Here is a 22,071-nt window from a genome sequence, read left to right as displayed (position 1 = left end):
TTTCACCAGCAAGATTTATTTGCCAGCTCAGGGAGCCAGATCTCATGGCAGCTGCTGGTTTAGACTGCACTTTCTGTTAAAGCCCTTTGGTGACAGTATCTCATTGCACCCCCAAGTGACCACACTGGCCAGTGCATGAGTTTACTCACAGATGAGCGTTTGAGAAGTCAGTGTCTTTCTTGAATTAAGAGCCAAAAAAAAATCCTGTTAAATATACTGAAATGCTAAGAACTCATATTGTGCTGATAAGCAAAGACATTCAAGACCTGTTTTTCAGAGCAGTGTCAGGCAAAGGTAGAGCTGAGGGTTTGTTCTGCTGTGTTTACAAGAAGCTGGAGAAGTTGGAGGGCAGAGTTCCATAGTGATCACAATCACTGTGGGATGAGATAGGGAAAGAACCATTAGATGCCAATACCGGGTCAAGGTCAAGCAGAAGGCTTTACCTCAGCACCTTTCACCAAAGGGCAGAGAAGGGTCTGATGTCCTGTGAGCTCCAAGGCTGTGTCTGGAGGTGTGCGAGGATGAGGAAGGGCCTTATCAGAATTCCCACCTGATAGGCCTGGGTCAAAACTTGTCTCTCAGAGCATCAGAGCTCAGTGGAAACCAGTAACCTGCTGTTCAGGAGGTCATCTGCCTTCCATCACCATCAGCTGCTCTCTGTCATAATTTCCATCTGTGAGGCTGCGTTGTCCTTGCAGGACCAAGCCAGCCAGGATGAAAATAATCCAGGGATATGCATTGATAATGTAACCTTGGCTGCTTAATATTTTAAAATCCTGAAATTGGAGGATATTTGGCTTCTGAAATGTATTTAATCTTACTTTTAATAGTCTTTGCCAGACATATAGCATATGGCAGACATGATTATTTATAGCTTACAGTTAACTTCTGCTTGTCACTTGTCAGCTGAAATACTGTAGGGAATATGTACTTAAATGATGTCTCTTGTGTTAGAGATAAAACTAAATCTGTTAGGTTTTTATTTTCAGGAATTTATTTTAAGTGAAACGATTAACAGAGATATCATCTCAGTGTGCCATGCAGCATCAGCAGAGCTTTGCCATGTAAGCACTGTGTTCCAGCATGCAGACATACACAGGATCAGGGTTTAAGAGCATAAACTATATTGTAGCTTGCTATGTGATCATTTTGGAAAACATGGGGGGTTTTGTTGAAAACACTGAATTTCTGAAGTAACAGAAAGCAGATGTCTTTTGACAGAAACAGTCCAGAGTAGCATGTTTAAGTATGATTGCATCAAACTAATGAGGTTTTCCCACATAAAGCAGTTTTGCTTCAGTGGAAACAAGATCAGGAACCAGATTATGATCCTGAGGATATTTTCTCAGTGTAATCAATAGGAAGTCAATTGCCTGCCCAGCTCAACACATGTTTGTAGGATGTCAACTTTGGAGCTCTAGGTTGTTTTTTTTTCTCTAATTATCTGTGAAGGTCTTCATATGCCTATGGAATTTAATTGATAATGTTGTTAAAAATCATGCAATGTTAGACAATCCCTGTGAGACTGAAGAAGATGCTGTCAGCTGAGCTGCTCTTGCAGCTGTTAGTTATTGGTTTCCAGTAATGCCCACAGTACTCCTGACACTTGCCAAATTAAAAGACAATTTTATTGCCCCTTGTCCTCACTGAAGGAGACGCCAGAGATGCACATATTTGTTAATCCCCATTGAAATAAAGCTTGGGGGGTCCTAAAGAAGCAATGAAGTTCATAGCTTATTTTATTTTAATTCTGTTTGGGTTTTTTTTGTGAAGATTTGCCTAATCAATAATTTTAGAGGGCAAAGTTGAAACACATTTCCAGTTTAAAAAGCTGGATTTTGCATGAGTACCTTCTGAATAGATTTTGGAGATATCTCTTGCCTTCATTAATGTCTGCTTCTCTGTTTTTCTACAGATAGCAGTTTGCTTAGGCAGATTGTAGAATTGGCCATCGAAGCCACATCATGTGAAGTGCAAAGGGCCTTGGGTCTGACATCACTAATGCTGTCTGCCTTTCCCCCTATCCCTGCAGCTTCAGGTGTTTCCCTAGCTCACTTTGCATTAAGGTGAAAGGAAGAGGCTTTGAGTGTAGCTGCAGTGGTGCCCATCACCAAGCTGCACGTGAAATCCTAGGAGGGGGCTGGTGCTGCTCATGGCATTGGGACAAATGCAGTCCCTGTTCATGGGGCACCTGCTGCTTTCTGCCCAGCTGGGAGAGCTTCTCCTGGAGCACTGATGTACATGTTCATCTTGTGGCAGTTGAGTGTCTCACCTGCAGGTGATGCAATCCTCTGTTAATTTTCAGAGGTTGGCATTTCTTCTGGAGCCTGACAGATTGATGTTCAGCTCTTAGTGGACCCTTTTATTAAAGCTCTGCCAAGTCCATCCGGTTTATTAAATAATGACCTTAACAAGACTGTACCTTTGTTTCAAAGGAACAGAGTCTGTGTGCCTTTTTTTTTTTTTTGTTTTTCTTTTCAAATGTGAATAATTTGGTAGTTGTCTCTGGAAGTGCTACAATTCTATATGGCCTTTCAAGGTGCCCACCAGAGTCTCTCTTCAGCTGCCCTGAGGAGAAGCAGACGGGTTCCCAGGTGCTCCCATGCCATGGCTGTGGGCAGCAGTGTCCAGCAATCAGCTGTTAATTGAACCAAATTATTAAGATTTAAAGAATTTTTAATTCTAGTTTTTAATCCATGAGGGTTTTTTCATCATACACACTTCAGCATTTTCAAGAAAGCCCTTTAACTCTTTAAGCTGCTCAGTCTCTTGAGTGAATAAATGTGTAGGGATCTTTTCCTGGGTAACTTTGGAGATTGCAGACCAGTATAAACACTGACCTCTGGGCACATGTCTGCTAGGAGTGAACAGAGGTAAGCTTTTAACTTAGGTGCTGGAAGGGGCCTACTGGATGCTCTGGTGGGTATACAGGCAACTTTGATTCCTATGTAAGCACCTCTTTTAGCTTTTGCCATGGCTTTTATGTTCACTGTATCCTTTTGTTCCTTTCTAAACAGGGCTTTTTTGAAGAAGAGGAAGGTAAAGAGTATATCTATAAAGAGCCCAAATTAACTGGCTTGTCTGAGATCTCTCAGAGGCTGATGAAACTTTATGCAGACAAGTTTGGAATAGATAATGTGAAGATCATCCAGGATTCCAACAAGGTAAGAAAGACATGTGGTTTTGCACAAGGGAGAGAACTGAGTGCATGGGTGCAAGAGGAGCAGGCAGATGTTTGCTGCAGTGCAGAAGCAGGTTGTTTTCTGTCTCATTTAGCTTTCATCCATTTTTGCCAATAGCTATAGTCAAAGGTGCCACTCTTCTTAGGGAACTCTCAGTAAAATACCTTTGTATCCACCATGATCTGAGTATTACATTTGGAAGTCTCAGTTTGCATCGATATGGCTATAAATAAATAAACACATCAAAAATGTTATGGATGCCTTGGGAGCTCATCACACTTAACATAATTTTATTGTTGTGCCACTGTTCCGCAGGTGAACCCCAAGGACCTGGATCCCAAATACGCCTACATCCAGGTGACCTACGTGACCCCTTTCTTTGAGGAGAAGGAGGCCGAGGATCGGAAGACTGACTTTGAAATGCACCACAACATCAACCGCTTCGTCTTCGAGACGCCCTTCACGCTCTCGGGCAAGAAGCACGGCGGCGTGGAGGAGCAGTGCAAGAGGCGCACCATCCTCACCAGTACGTCTGCTCGGCTCTCCCCTGCTCCATCCCGCCTTGCCCAGCCCACAGGGGCAGCTCAAGTGCCAGGTGTCCATCAGTCAGTTGTGCAGGATGATAACTCATCTTTTCACTGTGGGTCTTGGCCATGTCTTCCTTACAGACCTGCTGACCAGCTTAGGGATGGTTATTTCCATTCAGCTGCCGTATTTTTCCTTATAATTGACATCTTAACTGTTCTTGCAGTGATGTAACTTGGGAGTGGTTCTGCTGGAGGCAGCTTAGCACTCAGAACCATTTTCTTTTAATAATAAACAATTCAAAGAAAAAGCCAAGTAGGATGTCTGTTCTGCTAAGAGCAAAACTTGCAGATAGAAATTTTTGTTCAAAATGGGAGTAAGATACATTACAGAGAATTTTTTTTAAGCTAGATGTAAGACTTCAATCAGTGTTTTAAGGCAGGAATGTCAGGAGCACTAGATATGTCTTCTCTTAATGAGTCATATTAAACGGAAATTTTTTGCTCCTTATCGTGATTGAAATCTCTCTTTTAAAAAGCCTCCTTTGTGAGACTACTACTGAAACTTGACGTGTCTGAATTTTGATGTATGAGGAACTGTCTGAGATGGAGGCGTTCTCATGAGCAGCCATGGGCAGAGAGGCTGATGTTTGCAGCAAAGGCTCCCAGGTGACAGAAAATCCAGTTCCTTACCAACTTCAGTGCATCTGCTTCCCCCAAAGGACAAAGTGAAAAAAACTACTTACAGTGCAAGCATAGTCACCTAAAAGTTTTGTTCTGGCAAGCTAGAAAAGAGGCACTGATGTCTGAGGGTGTCTTGTTACATGACACAGCTTTGCTTGCAAGGAGAAGAAAGGAGGAATAGCTTGTGAGTGGTTTTTTTAAGTGCTTGGGCAGCAATAGGTGTTTTGAGATCTGTAGTGAGGCAGGTAGTTTCACTGACTTGAAAGTGCAGCTGTTATGGTCTGTCTGGCAAAAACAGAGAGGGCTGTTCTTCTGGCAGAAAATTTTCCCTGGGTTGTTACATGCTGTCATCAGCTCCCACCACTCTTGGCCCTGCTCCATCTTTGGCATTAGGTGGGAATTTGATGACTCCTCTTCTCCCCTGCTTTTTCCTTTGGCACCTACCTCACCTCAGTGCTTTTCACTAAAGGAAACATTCTTTTCTTCTCTTTTTTTTTTCTTTTTTTTTTCACTCCTCTTTGATAAAGTCATGAGTTTTCATTTGCTTCCTGTGTAAACTTCAGCACTTTCAGTCTGAGAAGCAAGGCTTCTGCTATGGCTGGAGGAGTGGTGAAGTCCATTGTGCCTGGGGGGCTGGAGTGGCACCTGCGCTGCATCTGCTGCAGAGCCTGCTGGGCCGAGGGCGAGTGCAGCGTGGCTGCAGTCCTGGCTCACTGGCTCTCTGCCATGCCTGGCTCATGCTTCCAGCTCTGGTCCTGGGTTTCCTGCTCACCAATGAGACAGACACACTGTAAACTGGAGCTTATTTAGGTCTGAGCTGACTGGAAGCAGATGCTTATTGGAGAAGGATGTGCATGGAGTTTGGGAGACCTTCCAAAGCATGTAGGGCAATCAGAAAAGTGTTAGCTCAGATCAGACTTAGTGCACCATAACAGTGCCTTTGCCAAACTCCCTGAGATCCATCAAAGGCTAGAAGTATAGAGTTTTAAAGGTGAATAATTCCTCTGTCAGCTCCCTTGGCAGTATTTAGGTTGAATGTTAAAAGTACCTCTTCACTCCTTTAAGGGTGATGTTTTAATAGTAGGTTCATCTGCAGGTGAGTGTCCTGGTTTAGCCTCAGCTGGCACCTAAGCCCCATGCAGCAGCTCACTCACTGACTGTCCTCTGGTGGGATGGGGAAAATCAGAAGTGTAAATGTGAAAAAACTCATAGGTTGAGATAAAGACAGTTTAACAGGTAAAGCAAAAGCTGTACAAACAACAAGCAAAGTAATGATTCACTGCAGGGGTTCATTTGCTGCTTTCCTGGGAAGGCAGGTAAAGGTAACTCCAAGGAATCAGGGCTCCAGCACATGTAACAGTGTCTTGGGAAGACAAACACCACTGAATGTTCCCTCCCCTTTCCTCCTCCTTCCCCCAGCTCTATATGCTGAGCATGGCACCATATGGTGTGGAAAAGCCCATTGGGTCAGTTGGGGTCAGGTGTCCTGGCTGTGTCCCCTTCCAAATCCTTGTGCATCCCCAGCCTCCTCTCTGGTGTGGGGGGCGAGGAGCAGAAAAGGCCTTGATGCTGTGTAAGCATCACAACATCAATAACCAAAACATCCCTGTGCCATCAGTGCTGTTTCCAGCACAAATCCAGAGCACAGCCATGTACCAGCTACTGTGAGGATAATTAACTCTTTCCCAGCCAACACTAGCACAGTGAATGATTCCCAACTCAGCTAAGCTAGGGGCTCCTGGCTCTAACATGAAATGTGTTTGATGTGAGGGTTTGAGCTGTCTGAAATTCAGTGTGGACTTAAAATTTGGTGCCTTAACACAGCAGAAGAAATTTGCGGATTCTAAAATCTGAGCACTGAGAGTTTTTTGCCACCTGCATGGGGCAGAGCTTGGTATCAAACACTGATGAGTTCAAAAGGAAATGCTCTTCCAGAGACAGGTACATCAAATTCAATTCGGGCCTGCTGTGTCACTTCTACTCATGCAGTGATTAAAACTTAATTTTAATGGATTAGTAAAGAGATTGACAAAGTCAAAAGTTAATACTTTGACTTAATTGTTCTGCTTTCCTGAATACTCTCTTGTTGGGCGAGTTCTCTGAGCCATTTCTCTCTCTTGAGTAGCCAGTCACTTGTTTCCCTACGTGAAGAAGAGGATTCAGGTCATAAGCCAAACCAGCACAGAGCTGAACCCCATTGAAGTGGCCATTGATGAGATGTCCAAGAAGGTCTCAGAGCTCAATCAGCTTTGCACAATGGAGGAAGTGGACATGATCCGACTGCAGCTCAAGCTCCAAGGAAGTGTCAGTGTCAAGGTAATGTCAATTTGCTGCCTTTTTTCTCTTGTTTTCAATGCATCTACCTACATTTTTATTCTGATTTTCATAATTCCAGATTTTGTCTTTGTCTTTGGCATATCTTATATTATAGAGCTGTTAGATCCCACTCTAAACACTTTAAGGAATGGAAAGTTTTCCACTGGCATGATGACTGCTGGTTTTATATGCTAATTATTTAATTCAAGTCTACTCTAAATGACAGCTAAGACCTTTCCAACAAGACTGTCGCATATCACTTGAGAATATGGCCCACCACAAGCAGGTGGATTCTTTAAAGGGAGTTTTGCTTGGATTGGCTTTGTCATTCCCTATTTAGGAAAGTTGGGATTGTGACAGGCACATGTATTCCTGGTGCTCACGTGGAAATGTGTACAAACAAACGTGTCTGGGTGCTCAGCTGGCTGGGGACTTGGAAAGCCAGCACAGATCTGCAGCTTGTACAAGGTTGAGCGGCTCCTGTTTCCTCAATAAAACTCTTTACCTTCCATCCTGCTGACAAAAGGACTGAGGGGATGTTCTTCTCACAGCCTAGCTTGCCTGAGGCCAGTCTCCAAGCCCTGGAGAGCAAGAGAGACAACAATGTATGGCTTGTTCTCTGTTCCTAAGCTGTGTATTTCTCACCCAGGTAAATGCTGGACCAATGGCCTATGCTCGAGCTTTTCTTGAAGAGTCAAATGCTAAGAGATATCCTGATAATCAAGTTAAACTTCTGAAGGAAATCTTCAGGTAAACATTAATTTTAGGCTTTTCACCCGTCACATAACATATAGGACACTCTGCATGGCACAGGCAGGCAAGACACAAAATCATGCTGATTTGAACCAGCCTCATTTACATCTGCATTTACCCTATCTGACAAGTCATTCCTGAGAAACATTTACTGGAGTTCTGGGCTACCCGAGTGGAATACATCCTTTTGATCTGGGAATGAGTTCTGAAATTCACTTCTCATGAGGTGCAGTTTGCAAGGGGGAGAAGAGATGCAGCACTGTGTGTGTATAGATAGGTTTTTTCATTACTACAAAAGCTGTGTCATTGTTTTTGTGTTTCGGTGCTTGCAGGCAATTTGCTGAAGCCTGTGGCCATGCCCTGGATGTCAACGAGCGCCTCATTAAGGAGGACCAGTTTGAGTATCAGGGAGAGATGAAGTCTCATTACAAGGATATGCTCAGCGAGCTCTCTGTAGTTATGAATGAACAGGTCAGAACATCTATTTTGGTGCTGGTTGGGCTCCATGAGGGTGGCTAATTGTGTCTTCTAGTGAAAAGTGAAGCTGTAGAGCAAAATACTAGAAGTAAAACCTTGCAATGCAGTAGTGACAGAAAACAGTTTATTTTTCTTTGTGGTTTTGGCTTTTGTTTCTTCCTCTCTGTTTTTTTTGTAATAGAAGTATATTCTATATCTGATCAACAAAGGTCTGTTTTCTGTCTGCCTTGCTACATATGGAAAAGCTGAATGTTTGTGAGGCTAAATGCTGACTGGGGTTTAGAGGCATAGAAAAATAGTCTAAACTAGTCTAAACTTTATGCTTTGCATGCTTTGTCCTATAGCTGTGATGTATTTAATTAGGACAGTAAATTGCTATTAAGATGTAGCTTATAACCACAGGAGGTATCTTTATTGTGTCTATTTATATTCAGCTTTCAGAGAAAGTTCTTTTTCAATTTTTTTTTTATACTTGAGTACACTGTCAGGATAGATGCCATGCATTTTAGCAGCTTCAGAAGGACGAGCATGCATATATAGATTATATGAATTGCATCCCAAAATTCTGAATTGGACTCCAGTGCACACTTGCAGCTATTCTACTGCTCTGTCCAGGCAGAGTTTTTTTTTAATATTTTCAGTTTCAATTAAATATTGAGCGATTTGCATACTGAAGTGCTAATTAAACCATGTTTAATTATATCTCTGCATGTTTATGGGCAGGCTACCTTAGATTGCATGTGATAAATAGTTCCTCTCTAGCAGCTGTGCTGCATTTCCAGGTGCCTGTAGCATCCAAAAGCACTGTTGGTGTAGAGTACCTTGGTTTAACCACTGGTATCAGTGGTAGCACCTCACAGAAGTGCCTAAATGGCTCTCCATTACCCCATGCTGTATTATTCATCTTCACAAATGAGTAGAATAAGGACTGACCTGAATTTTTTGCCCATTGTTGTACTTAGTGTGGAATTGAGTGAGTTTTTCCTTGGTTGTAAAGCTCCTAATTGCTTGGAGGCCTGGTGCCTGCTGGATGGGGTCGAGCTCAGGGGTGGCTGCAGGTCTGGGAGTTGAGCTCCTCTCCTCTTCAGGTGTATAAAGATTTGTGAACCTCAAGCCTTCCAGTGATTTTATCCTAACTAGTATTTATCACTGTTTTGTTAAGTATGTAAGAGTTAGGGGTGTTATTTGTTAATCAATATTCATGCATCTCACATGGAAGTTATTTTGGCCATCACTCAGCGTGCATAGGCAGCACCATTTATCTTGTGTGAACCACTGTTTCCCATAAGAATGGAAAATGGATGGTCAGCTCAAATGAGGCATGAGCAGCCCACGAGCTTCAGCATTCATAAAACATTTGCAGAGTTCTGTTGAATGCTCATACCTGTATTTATATCCATGAGCTCTGAGTTTTCTTCGTACGAAATAACACAAAATTACTTGTACAAACCAGTGCTAATGTGTAAAGAGCTCATCCAACAAAAGTCAAAATTGTCATCTCTTTTACCAAAATCGTCTGAATTTTAAAGTCCACCCTAAAACAGTCTCCCACTTGCAATCCTTTGGGGAAGCCTAAAAAGCGACAGCCTCATTTTGTGGGCAGTGGGGGCTTTTGAGAAAACTCTGCTCCACTTGCAGTGAACTCATGAACTCCCTGCTTCTGAGCAGAGTATTTCCTCAGAGAAATCACATGCCATAAACTGTGGCTGAAATATTTATTTCACAGTTGGAAAGCTTGAGGCTCTCTTGCATCTGTGCTCTGTGCTTTACACCAGTACAATTTGCCATCTTTCCCATTGTTGTATTCAAGAGAGCTTTGTTTCTCACCTACTGACAGTGACTTTTTCATCACCATATGTTTTTCTCTTTTTTGTTTTTCTCTTTTTTGTTTTTCTTTTCTGACAGCTCTGTCATGGTCCTTGCTTATACAGCTTCTCTTCTTCCCTGTCTAACATTTCCCTCAATACTATAGCCAAAAGTGGTATGTTCATTTTTCTTACATCTATTTTTTTCTTTTAATGTCATATACTTCCCTCACTTGCTGGTTTTTCTGCTGGGTATGTTTGTTTCATTTCATCTCTAATGACTCCCTTCTCAGGGAGTTTAAAAAAAGATCTAAGCTGTATGTGTGATGTGTTGTCCATGAGCAGTCTTGAGAGGCCTGTTCTTTAGGATCCTAGTTGTGAACTTTGGGGAGGCCAATGAGGCAGCTCGACAAGAGCTCCCTGATGCAAAAGAAGTGCCAATAGCAGCAAAAGTGGCTGCCAGGGCGTGCCCAAGTCCCAGTGCCCTTCCTGCAGCCCACGGTGTGAGAGCAGCTCCTGCCCAGAGCTGCCTGAGCTGCTGGAGCTGTCCCTGCTCATGCCTGCCCGGGTGACACCTGAGGTGTGGCTGCCCTGCAGCCCTGGCCAAGGACAGCTGGGGGTTGATGGTGTAGGGTTCCCCCTGGAGCTTTGTCAAGGGGAGAGGTTTCTTTTCCAGTGCTGGTGCTGTGTGACCAGTGGGGATCACCCTGTCTCTGCTCTGAATGCTTCAACAAAGCACCCATGGAGGAAGACAGGCTTTCAGTCTGCTTTTATAGAAGTAGGGAAAAAGAGCATTTACCAAGGTTAGAAGAGCTTCTTCAGGAAAAAGATCTTCCTTCTTTAGGACAGGGCAGAGCTTTTGCCACTGCTGCTCAACTGCAGCTCTGCCCACAGGCTCAGCCTGGCACTTGGTCCCAGCCCTGCTGCCCGGCCTGGGCAGCTCTGTGGGGCTGCTGCATCCCCAAATGACAGCGTGGGCACAGCTGGGCCTGTCTGTGCCACGGTCAGGAGGTGCTGATGTGGGTGCCCAGGAGTTTGCAAAGCGTAGGGGACCTGTGTGAGAGTGGTGCAGTTCAGGGAGCCCCATGGAGCTTGGCAGAAGTCAGCCCAGCCCCATTTTACCCCTGACTCAGAGGATGCCATCCCTGCCCCTGCAGCCTCCATTTACCAGAGAAAGGTCCTTTTCCTCTGTCATATCCTTGGCATCATTGTGTAACAATTAAAAAATGGGAAACCCTTGGTTAGACAACAGACCCTTCAGACACCAAATAAGTCAGATCTCTCTCACTGTTGCTTTTTTTCTTTTCCTGAAAAGATTGCCTACAAGGAGGACTCAGCAAAACATGCAGGGATGGAGCGCACGTACTCACGAGTCATCCATAGAGCCAGCTCCTCTGTGCCAGCAGCAGCCCCTCCAGCAAACCCTGATGCCTGACTGCAGCGTGGGGAGCACACGGCCTCGGGAAGATCTGCTGTCTGGGGTGGGGGTTTCTCCTTTGTTGTTGAGGGTATTTTTTCCTTTTAGATTAATAGTACTGAAAATTAAGTTGATGGACGATACCAGGAAAAGGATTTGAGGGTTAAGTTTTTAATTTATTGGAAGTCTTCACGATGTTATTTTAAAAAATGCAAGCTTGAGAATTTTTTTTATTTTTTTGCCTGCCCCAATATTTGCACATTCCCTCTCTTTTTTTCTTTTTCTTTTTTGTTGTCAAGTTTTGGTTTTGAGCAGCCTTTATTAAGCCAGGCTGATTACAAAATTCCCATTGAATAGATAGGTACACGGCAAACCCTAAGTTTGCTATAAATTATAATATATCTAATACTAAGTCCTAGTATACATATATTTTAAAGGTCAGAGTGGATGTTTTATAACATTTAAGCATATTGCAATTGTAAATAGAAGATGTGTAAAATATGTCATTTTTACAAAATTTTAAAAAATATCTTTTTAGTTAATTATGACAGTACTAAGAATATGGATAACATTTCAGTTACCATTATATTAAAATATTTGTGTATGTGTATAAAAGCGTCCATAAAATTTTCTCTTTGAAGCTCTGTGCATTGGTTCATTCCTGTGACAGCACTCTCCAGAGTGGTGGAGATCAGGATCATCCCAACTGTCTGTCATGTTGTGGAAGCTGATAGAGACACTTATGACATCTGCAGAACATGGCTTTGGGTTCTCTCCATGGCTCCAGACTGAAGTCACCCTGGAAGCAAGCTTGGTGTACATCCTGCTTCAGGCCAAGAAAACTCAGATTTTCCTTTGAAGCTCATAGTCACAGATTTTGCCCAGGGCACATTGGGAGTCCATGTGCCTTTATGAGATGTTTGTTTCCATTTCTGCATCATGTGGGGATAAGGTGGAGTGATTGTGCCAGCTCTTGGGAGTTCCCACACTCCATGTTCATTCACAGAAAACCCCTGCTTGCAGCAGTCCCTGCTCATAGTACCTGTGTTAGAATTCTTTCCAGTGCACAGAGTCCCTACAATTCTGCTAAGCTGTTTTTTTTTTTTTTTCTGTTTAGCTCATTTCCCCTGGAGAAACTCTGGTGATTGCCCTGAGGCCTCCACAGGTTTGTTCAGGGCAGATGCCAGCACTATGTCTTTCTACCTGGGGATACCAGGAGGAATTTTACGGTGTTTTGCCTCATTCTGCCCTCCTGTGTCTTCTCATAACACCCCAAGTTCACAGCTGGTGCATCTCAGCTGGAGTTGTAGCCTGCCCCTGCAGGCCAGAGTCAAGTTTGGGCTCTGAATTCACTGTGTGCAAGGTAGAGGTGCCATGACCCAGCCTCCACCTGCTTGCAGCTCCTGCCAGCACCTGCTGCCATCTCACTCAGCAGATCAGGAGTTTTCCAGAATTCTTGGCTAAGGTTTGGAAACCCGCCCAGTGTCCTTGCCTGCTGGGGGAAGGAGGGCAGTGGTTGGGACGGGCACACCTTGGTTTGGGATGGCCCTCCTCCAGCCTCAGTGCAGCCACAGCGTGACCCTCACCTGGGGCTTGGAAAGAGCCCAAGGAAAGGAGAAGGGCACTGCACAGCAGCAGCAAGCACTCAGCTGAGCAGGAGCTGAGCCCTCCTCATCCTCACCCCGACAGGCCCGGCTCTGCTCTCTGGACACCGCGCTCTGCACAAACAGTGGTGTGCTGAAAGGAATGATGGCTGGCCCAAATTGTAACTTGCTTTATGCTGTATATATATACAGAAACCTGCTGTTTATATATATATCTATCTATCTATGGGAGGAACCCATATATAGTGTATATATTGTCATCAGTGGTGGAAGCAGGACTGTGCTGTATGGAGAGGTGAGTGGGCACCCAGTCCTCTTGTCCCTTGGTTTGTTGGTCTCACTGGACTCATTTTGGGTTTATGATGATGTGTGGATGGGTACTTCAGAAGCCATCAAGGTGATTTGGAGACAGACTGTTTCTAGTTAATGTTCACATGAAATGAGCAACTACATCTGTTGGTGGCCATCTCTGGGAATAACTGGATTGCAGAAGCATGGTTTGCACTGAGGGAGCATTGCAGGCTGGGCTGAAGCCAAACTGTGATCTGTAAAGCAGAGGTAAGGAAACCCCTGGACTGTTTTCCCAATAGCTTGCACACAAAATTAGTCTCATGAGTAAATCCAAGGGCTGTGGGATTTGGTTAATTTTAAGCAGCTCTACAGCCCCCTCTGGGACTTGAGAAGCAGCCCATATTCTGGGCTTGCCTTGTTGCTGGTGTTGGAGATGCTCAGGCTTGAGTGTAGCTGGGTCCTTGCTCCAGATGGCTCTTCCCTCCCCTGCTGTGTTCACACACTTTAAACATAGTAGGGTGAAAGCAATTAGCACAAACATTAGCTTTGAACCGAGGCTGCAGCAGGGGGAGAAAACAAAGCATTAAACCATGGATGGGCTCATGTTTAAGGGGAGAGAATGAAAGAAATGCAGGAGGCATGTGAGGCTGTAGGATGATTACAAGGATGGGGTTTGGCCCTTTCCCATGATAAAATTCAGCATCCCAAACTGCAGAAGTGAGATGTGTAGCACTGAATCTCACGCTCACCCTGTCTGATGCTGTAGCAAAAGGCTCATCACACAACTGCTGCTTTTTAAACTCGTAGCATTACATGAGGTCTGCACCATTTCCTTTTTCCTACCAAAAACTCCCCTTTGAGACTCCTTTTGTCTAGGGCAGCCATAAGATCATGGTTGGCTGTTCTTGGAGCTGAGGGTTTCTCCAGTAAATTATTTCACAATCTATTCTTACACCTTTTCCTCCAGCTGGAGGAGGCTCATCCCCCGGTGCTGTAGGCGAAGCTGGTGACAGATTCCCTTTCATCCAAGGAAGGAGATCTGTGCAAGCCAGACTCAAACTGAGCTTCTTTAAAAACTTTACAGAGTGCAAAAGAAATTATTCATGTTTGTTACTTAGTGGAAGCTATCTCAACATCCCAAAAGGAGTTAAGTGTTATACATATTTTATGTTTAATCACATCTTTAGTGACACCCAACCACAACCAAAGGCTTAAATTTCAATTAGAGGGAGGTGTATTAAATGTTTAATAGGAATCATTCCTTACAGGGTAATTATATCTTAACATTCACTAGAGGGATGTTATCTTGGCAATGTAATATTGATCTGAAAAGGATTTTTTTTTATTTTATTTTTGGATAATATCCAAATGAGAAATGGAAGGAGATGATCTATACTATTCATACTCCAGACTCACTGCCCCTATGCTGGCCATCCATGGACCTGGATCTGGGAAGTGAAATTGCATGCATACGTAACTTTAAATGTGGCTTTTTTCATCTCAGCATGAGAATGTCTGTCCTATATGTGCTGAGAAGCTCCAGGCTGCAGGTACCTTTTACATAAGTTTGAACATTTTTAAAACTGGTAACTGTCTACTCAATATTTCAGCTGTAAGTAACACGGGGCAATTAATCTTCAAGATGATCTGTCAAGGATATCTGCTATGGACTTGAATGTGTTTACCAATTTTTAACAAGTTTGGTATGCACACAGAAGATTTTTCTCTTAATATTTAGATTATCACAAAAATAATCAGTGTTCACAGTCACTATGAATTAAAACCATGAAGTGAGCTCTGAACCTAAGCAGTTAAAATCAAAGGATGTTTAAATCAAATATCAAATGAGAACAAAGAAATGGGATTTAAAGGAAAGCATTCAAAACTGTAGAAAAACACTGGATCACAGGGACTCAGGATTGTAATGCCCTGCCTCGCTCCAAGCCCTGTGCAGTGGCATTCACACAGCTCTGCTCCACTGCCTCCTTCTGGGCTGACCTCTCCTGTACTTCAAACACAGAACCCTTCCTACTGGGGAAACACAACTGAAATTATTTGCTAATTAAAACTGAACAGAATAACCAATTTTAGTTGGGAAAAGCAGGGGAAATTTTGGCAAATGCCAACTTGATGCTTTTGTTTCAAAATTACTTAAATCAGGGACACGCAGAGTTTGTTCCAAATGAGGCCGGTCCCTCTGGCTGTGCTGGGGCTGAGCCATTCCTGACAGCCCAGGGTGGGCTCAGGGCCAGTGGCAGAGCACGCAGACCCCAGCCTGGGTGCCCACAGCTCTCCCTGCACGGGCCCTTCCAGCCTGTTTTTGTTCGCAGTCCACAGAGAGCAGCTCTGGGCAGCCATCAGCTTGCTGGGCAGCTGGGGGAGGAAATGAGAACATTATTATTCTTTTCAAGAAAAAAATCCAGCACAGTTCCTTGGTGAAATATTAGCTATGGAAAATATCATGTAACTTTCCTGCCTTCCAGGCATGTGTTGGAGCACTTGGAGATGGGAAAAAGTAAAAGTACAGTGAAACCAGCAGTGTTAGGGGAAAGCTGCCACAGCATGAAGATTATCAGGCCAAGAGAGTATTGAGTGGTTTTAAGGAGGATGGTAAAGAGGTCATCTGGGAGAGCCTCCTAGTCAGTAAGTGGTGTGTGTATTTCTCACTATAGCCTCAAGATGCAAAAACACTGGCACCCAAACAGTTCTGGCTGATGGCACTGCGGGAGGAGGAGCTGCTGTCCCTCAGGGAAGCTGTACCCAACAGAGCTTTGGGATCAGCCCTGGGCATGTCCCATGCCTTCGAGAGCATCTCTGAGGCACAGTCAGGTGGGAGTCAGAGTAAGGAGTGCCCTTTAATCTGGGAGTCACAGCCTACATGAGATATGTGCATGGTTTGTAATGTTTCATTGAGTTGACAATGTACAGGTATTTTTTAGAAAATTCTCTGTAATGCAAAAGTGCAATTGTAATTACTGACATTAATTGTAATTACTGACATCCCTGTCCAGGCTGAGGTTTTTCATAACTCACTAGAGCATCTTATATCTGAATAGCAGCAGTTTCCTTTTTTCCTACGAACTACGCCTCATCTTACAGAAGCTGCATTTTTGGTGTGCTTTTTAGGCTGTGCTCCCCACGTGCTGCTTTAGTTAGCTGTAGTCACTCACTTTTTGTTAGGACAGTGAGGGTGTTACTTATGCTGTGATAGTTTTTGTGACCTGCAAATGCCATGTGATGTTGCCTGAAGCTCTGATTTAGATGTCATTGCACAGATTGCCTGTGGTGAGATACCTTATAGCTGCAGGGTTTCAAATATGCTCACATTTTATCTGGGTTGTTTTGCTTGAGAAAAGAAAGCAGAGTAAGAAATTATTATTATTAATAATCATAATAATTTTGGGACGTGTTTTGTGCTCTGTAACTGTGATGCTCTCTCCCATGAGTGAGGGCTTTTTTAATTTGAAAGCTATTGCAAGCTCTGTGCAGGTAACTTTGGCCCCAGTTGCGAGCTCCTCATTATGAAAATCTCCAGCTGAGCACAAAGATTCTCTTGCATGAGGCATGGGTTTGTACTCTGCAGCATATGTTGTGCTTGCAGGGTGCTGGCATAAAAGAGACTAATTCTGATTATTCCACACTAACTTGAGGATCCATTTAAAGGGACAGAGCCTTGGAAATTCAACACGGCACCTGAAGTGCCTTCTTAGAAGTTTGAAATGTTTCTGTGGCCAAACTTCTTGCCAGCCCAGTCCAAAACTATAGCCGAGGTTTTCAGGTGTGACTGATGTATCTCAGTGTTTCTATTTCACATTTTCAGGTTAAGCCTGGTTTTTCAAAAGTGTTGAGCATCCCCTGCTGGAATTCAGACCCCTCTCAGGAACTTTGAATGTTCAAAATCAAAGCTTTAATATAGTGCATGTGGGATTTTCTGCATACATGTGGGAGTTAAGGCACAGTCAGGCCAATGGTCCTTGCAAAAGGAAAAGGATGCATAGCAGACATTAATAAGTTAAACAATTACCTTTTAACAGACTGATCAGATAACTTTGTGTCATCATTACCTAATGGGATGTTGAAACCCGAGAATGCTTTACACATATAATTGATTTTTGCCATCGTGTTTCTAGGAGGTTGTGGAGCTCACTCCCCACAACTGCCTCACTGTCCAGGCTATGAGCGAGTCCCCGCTCGGCCGTGGCTGAGAGGCAGCGTTTAATTAGTTTAATTAGTCATGAGGAAGGCGAGGTCTCGTTCAAGCCGAGCGAGCGCCCGGGTTTGCCCGCTCACGCCCGGCTACACGCGAGGCTGGGGCGATCCCACGGGCCCTGCCCTGCCCTGCCTTTCCCCCGAGCGCTGCTGCTCGTGTCCGTGCCCGAAGGCAGCCCCTGTCCCCCTGTCCCGTGTCCCTCTGTCCCGGGTCCCCATCCCACTCAGCTGGAGCACTTCCATGTCCAGGACAGAGCATCCCTGCAGACCCGTAGCTCCCTCCTGGGCTGGTCCTGCCGAGCCCCTGCAGCTGTCCCTCTGCCGGGAGCGCTCCGAAAAGCGCTCCGCCCGCGGGTGACATGTGCCGGCTGCTCGCGGGGGCGCTCGGGGCCAGCGGGGCTGGCTCGGCCCGGGCAGGGATGTGCTGCTGGGACGGGGCTGTGCTCCTGGGGCAGGGGCTGTGCTCCTGGGGCAGGGGATGTGCTGCTGGGACAGGGGATGTGCTGCTGGGACGGGGCTGTGCTCCTGGGGCAGGGGCTGTGCTGCTGGGACAGGGGATGTGCTGCTGGGACGGGGATGTGCTGCTGGGACGGGGATGTGCTGCTGGGACAGGAGGGATGTGCTGCTGGGGCAGGGGATGTGCTGCTGGGGCAGGGGATGTGCTGCTGGGATGGGGATGTGCTGCTGGGACAGGAGGGATGTGCTGCTGGGGCAGGGGATGTGCTGCTGGGATGGGGATGTGCTGCTGGGACAGGAGGGCTGTGCTGCTGGGACAGGAGGGCTGTGCTGCTGGGACAGGAGGGCTGTGCTGCTGGGACAGGAGGGATGTGCTGCTGGGACAGGGGCTGTGCTGCTGGGACAGGAGGGATGTGCTGCTGGGACAGGGGCTGTGCTGCTGGGACAGGAGGGATGTGCTGCTGGGACAGGAGGGATGTGCTGCTGGGACAGGAGGGCTGTGCTGCTGGGGCAGGGGATGTGCTGCTGGGATGGGGATGTGCTGCTGGGACAGGAGGGATGTGCTGCTGGGGCAGGGGATGTGCTGCTGGGACAGGAGGGCTGTGCTGCTGGGACAGGAGGGATGTGCTGCTGGGACAGGGGCTGTGCTGCTGGGACAGGAGGGATGTGCTGCTGGGACAGGGGCTGTGCTGCTGGGACAGGGGGTGTGCTGCTGGGACAGGAGGGCTGTGCTGCTGGGACAGGAGGGCTGTGCTGCTGGGACAGGAGGGCTGTGCTGCTGGGACAGGAGGGATGTGCTGCTGGGGCAGGGGATGTGCTGCTGGGACAGGAGGGCTGTGCTGCTGGGACAGGAGGGATGTGCTGCTGGGACAGGGGCTGTGCTGCTGGGACAGGAGGGATGTGCTGCTGGGACAGGAGGGATGTGCTGCTGGGACAGGGGCTGTGCTGCTGGGACAGGAGGGATGTGCTGCTGGGACAGGAGCGCCGTGCCTGCCTCGGGCCGCTCTGAGCTCCCGCAGAGCTCCGCCTGCACAGGCACAGCCTCAGCCCTTCCACACACCTGAAACCGGGCCTGGCTGGGCTGTGTGTTTCTGGGGGACACCTGCCTGCTGGCACGGCTGCAATGGCACCCTCCCGCACGGGTGTCCCAACAGCTGCACACAAAACGTGAGCTATATGTTGTTTTCGTTTCAATTCCATTACGGATTTTATTTAGCCAAACACAGTGGGTGACAGCTGACACTCCAGCATCACATGGGTTCTGCAGATCTCAGTGCCCCTTTCTTATGGGCCTGTTAAAAAGGTAAAGATTATATAAATATTGTATCTTTTGTTAAAAGTAAGCAAATGCATTTTTTGGTCTCCCCCTTGTCCTTCAGAAGGGGCTTAGGAATAGCAGGTTTCAGCCGTGCAATAGGTAAGACCCAAAAGCCACACTTTTCAGAATAAGAAGGGGTATTTTTTGGCATTTGTACCTGTGAGAATGTACCAAAATGGGCCTCCAGGTTCCTCTGTTAGGCTATAGAGTGGTGCCAGCTAAGAGGAGGGGAGGTACCCCCACAGCTAAAACTGGGGGTGCTCCAAACAGCCCTGTAATGAATCTGGTCAGTGAATAATTAGCTGATTGCCCAGGTGAAAGCCTGAGGCGCTGCTGCAGGCATTGCTACAAGCTCCTGTACCTGCCTGCCTTCACTGTGGCAGCTCAGCTCTGGAGAGGAGCCCAGACTGGCCGCAGGAAGGAGCAGTGGCCCTGCAGGGATGGACCTTTTGGGGGTGAACACAGGCTGGGAGCAGCACCCTCCCCAGGGAGTGCAGGGCCAGGAAACTGCTTTGAACACAGAGATGACCAGCAAACTTGAGAGACTGGGCCATTTGTCCAAGTATCAGAACATTTCTAATTTCTGCTGCAAAATCTACTTTGTCAAATCCTTTTCTCACAAGAAGGATGCATTTCTTTACATGGATGCACATTTGCAGGTGAAATGCATCCAAAGCAAAATGTGACCTGGCCTGGCAGAGCAGCACCTGTGGGGACACTGATGTGGCTGCCAGCAGGCTGGGCTCAGGTGAGGAAGGGCCTTGCAGACTTGCATGTCCCACTGCATTCAAGCTGTTATTTGAGTGCTCAGAAGAAAATAAATTCAAGTGGAGCATCAATCTTAAACCTGCTGCTGAGCCTCAGGCAATGGGTTAGACCAAGTAAAGCATAGGGATAATTTAAAGGCATAAGCATCTAAATGTCTCAACTTTGAGAAGAATGAAAGGGGAGAAATGAAAATTGGGAAAAAATATAAGTTTTCTTCTTAAATTTACTGTTTACCTCTTACTTTACCATTTAAAAGGAGAAGCCACTGAGAGAAGGCAAATATAGGATCAAATTTGTACATTAAACCCACCCAGTCCTTTCAGATGTAAAAATTCCTTTCAGGAGGAAAAATTATCAGAAGTGTGTCAGCAAAACAGAATCAGCACACACACTCAAAAATCTTCTTGTTAATTTTTAAATCTATCAAAATATTCTTTTTTACCTCCTTAAGTGGTATAGCCAAATTCAGAAGAGAATTGGGCTCTTTTGCACCACAGTGAAGCATAAAACATGTCAGAAATCAAGCAAGGACTCAGGGCACGGCCGTGTTCTTGCACAGTGAGAATTGGAAGGCTTGGCATTGACCCCAAACAGAGTTGCTGTTACACTTTGGCCTGGTAATGTTTTATAGGATGCATATATCCAGTGCTGCTGACATTCAAGGCTGATTAACAGCAAACTTTCTCAGAGACTCTGGCCCCGACAGAGATCTGGGCTTCAGGTTTGCTGCTGGGATGATGGCCCTGTGAGCTGTTCTATTCCCCAGGATTTCCTGTTGGGGCAGGTGGGCTGCTGTGCTTCTCCCCCATCCTCTCCAGCAAGGCTGGAGATGCAATGCCAATACTTGTGCTCTGTTGGTCGGGTTTAGCCCCAGAAAAGGGAGGCTCTGTCTTTTTGCACCGGGACTCCTGTGCCACTGGGAGGCAGGACACACCTCCAGCTGCAGCATTTCACAGAAAACATCCACACACCAGCTGCTGATGGATTTTCCAGGACAAAATGTTGTGGTAAGCTAAAAAAATCATTGTACTAGAGTAGCGATGAGTCCTTTTTGATTTTTATCTCACTTACCTCAAGAGGGATTTTGCAAGTGAGACAGCTACAAAAACTGTTCAGCCGTGGTGCTGGCTGTGCAGGTGCTGTTTCCTGCTGGGGACAGTTTTCACACTGTCCCTTCCCAGCTCTCAGTGCAGCCTTTCCCCAGGGAGCCCCTGCAGCAGGCATGCACGCACCACCGTGCACACACAGCTGCTGCATGCCACGCTGCTGGGCAGGGGCAGAACAAAGAGCTGAGCTCCCCGTGCTTTGGATGAAGATGCTCCACAAGGTTTCTGTGCTTTCTGCTGCAGTATGATTTGGTATGCAGTTTGTACAGTCCACTGAGACAGAGCGCATCCACCAGCAGCCACACAGAGATATTGCTATGGGGCTCCTAGCAGAGAGCTTTGGATATGTCTGAGGGTGAAAACAATTCTACCTGGGTCCATATCCTACCAAGGACAACCTGCTAAAGCATCTCAGCTGTGAGGAATTGCCCCTTCTGTTAAAGCTGAGGTGTTTTATAGCAAAACCCACACAGTTATAGGTGTCTGCAGTAGGCTCAGGCAGGCACACTGAAGATGCACTCACCAAAATCTGCAGCCTGCAAGTGTGCCATGGCTAAGAGGCACCCAGCATGCTTCCCTCTGTGGCACGCAGAGCAGCAGCATCCAGGAGCTGGCAGGGTAAGCACACGTCCTGGACCCCACTGAATTTACAAAAAACAAGGTTGGGTGCATGGAGCTCTTTCTCCTTCCAGGGAACACACTGGTCAGCGCAGTGGCAAAGGCAGCTTTGCCAGGCTTTCATTGTCTGAAACCCCCGAGTCATCTGGCCCCTTTCAGCAGGGCAGCTGTACAAGGTTACAAGACAAAAGTCATTTCCTCAGACGTTTCTGGTGCATCAAAAGGTCTGTGCCTGCTCCAGTCTGGTTCCAGAGAAGCAGCAGGCAAGGCATGAGATGTCTGCAGCTGCAGCTGGGGTAAGCTAATTGCTGAGCTGGTAAGTGTCCCCTGCCCAGCCAAACCTGCCAGCTGCAGGGTCAGCAGCAATATTATAATTGCACATGGGTTCTGTCACTGCTTAGTGCCTGATCTGCTTGCTGGAGAAATAGACCCATAATGCTCCCTACATGTCATCCCCAGCACAGGGGCACCTACACTGTTATTTAAGCCTGGGTCCAAGACCAAGAAAAATGCATGGGTGCTGTGGGCTTCATCTGCAGCCTG

General features: G+C 46.2%; 1 protein-coding gene across 19 annotated transcripts in view; it reads left to right on the top strand.

The window, feature by feature from the left end:
• The window catches only part of DOCK10 (dedicator of cytokinesis 10), a 145,353-nt gene extending 133,547 nt beyond the window's left edge, over nt 1-11,806 (top strand). For 9 of the 19 annotated variants that reach the window (XM_038145324.1, XM_038145323.1, XM_038145329.1 and 6 more), the window contains 7 exons: nt 3,018-3,164; nt 3,498-3,708; nt 6,516-6,706; nt 7,356-7,456; nt 7,792-7,930; nt 9,842-9,917; nt 11,057-11,806. In XM_038145324.1, coding sequence (XP_038001252.1) covers nt 3,018-3,164; nt 3,498-3,708; nt 6,516-6,706; nt 7,356-7,456; nt 7,792-7,930; nt 9,842-9,917; nt 11,057-11,124 — 933 coding nt within the window. In that variant the 3' untranslated portion in view covers nt 11,125-11,806. The remainder of the gene's footprint in view (nt 1-3,017; nt 3,165-3,497; nt 3,709-6,515; nt 6,707-7,355; nt 7,457-7,791; nt 7,931-9,841; nt 9,918-11,056) is intronic. The other 10 variants (XM_038145332.1, XM_038145314.1, XM_038145318.1 and 7 more) reach the window with 2 other exon arrangements.
• The last annotated feature ends 10,265 nt before the right edge of the window (nt 11,807-22,071 follow it).

This window comes from Motacilla alba, chromosome 9 (genome assembly GCF_015832195.1).
Source record: "Motacilla alba alba isolate MOTALB_02 chromosome 9, Motacilla_alba_V1.0_pri, whole genome shotgun sequence".
In the NCBI taxonomy this organism is placed as follows: Eukaryota; Metazoa; Chordata; class Aves; order Passeriformes; family Motacillidae; genus Motacilla; species Motacilla alba.
The sequence above is the reverse complement of the archived record's forward strand: the minus strand, read 5'-3'. Positions and strand labels throughout refer to the sequence as shown.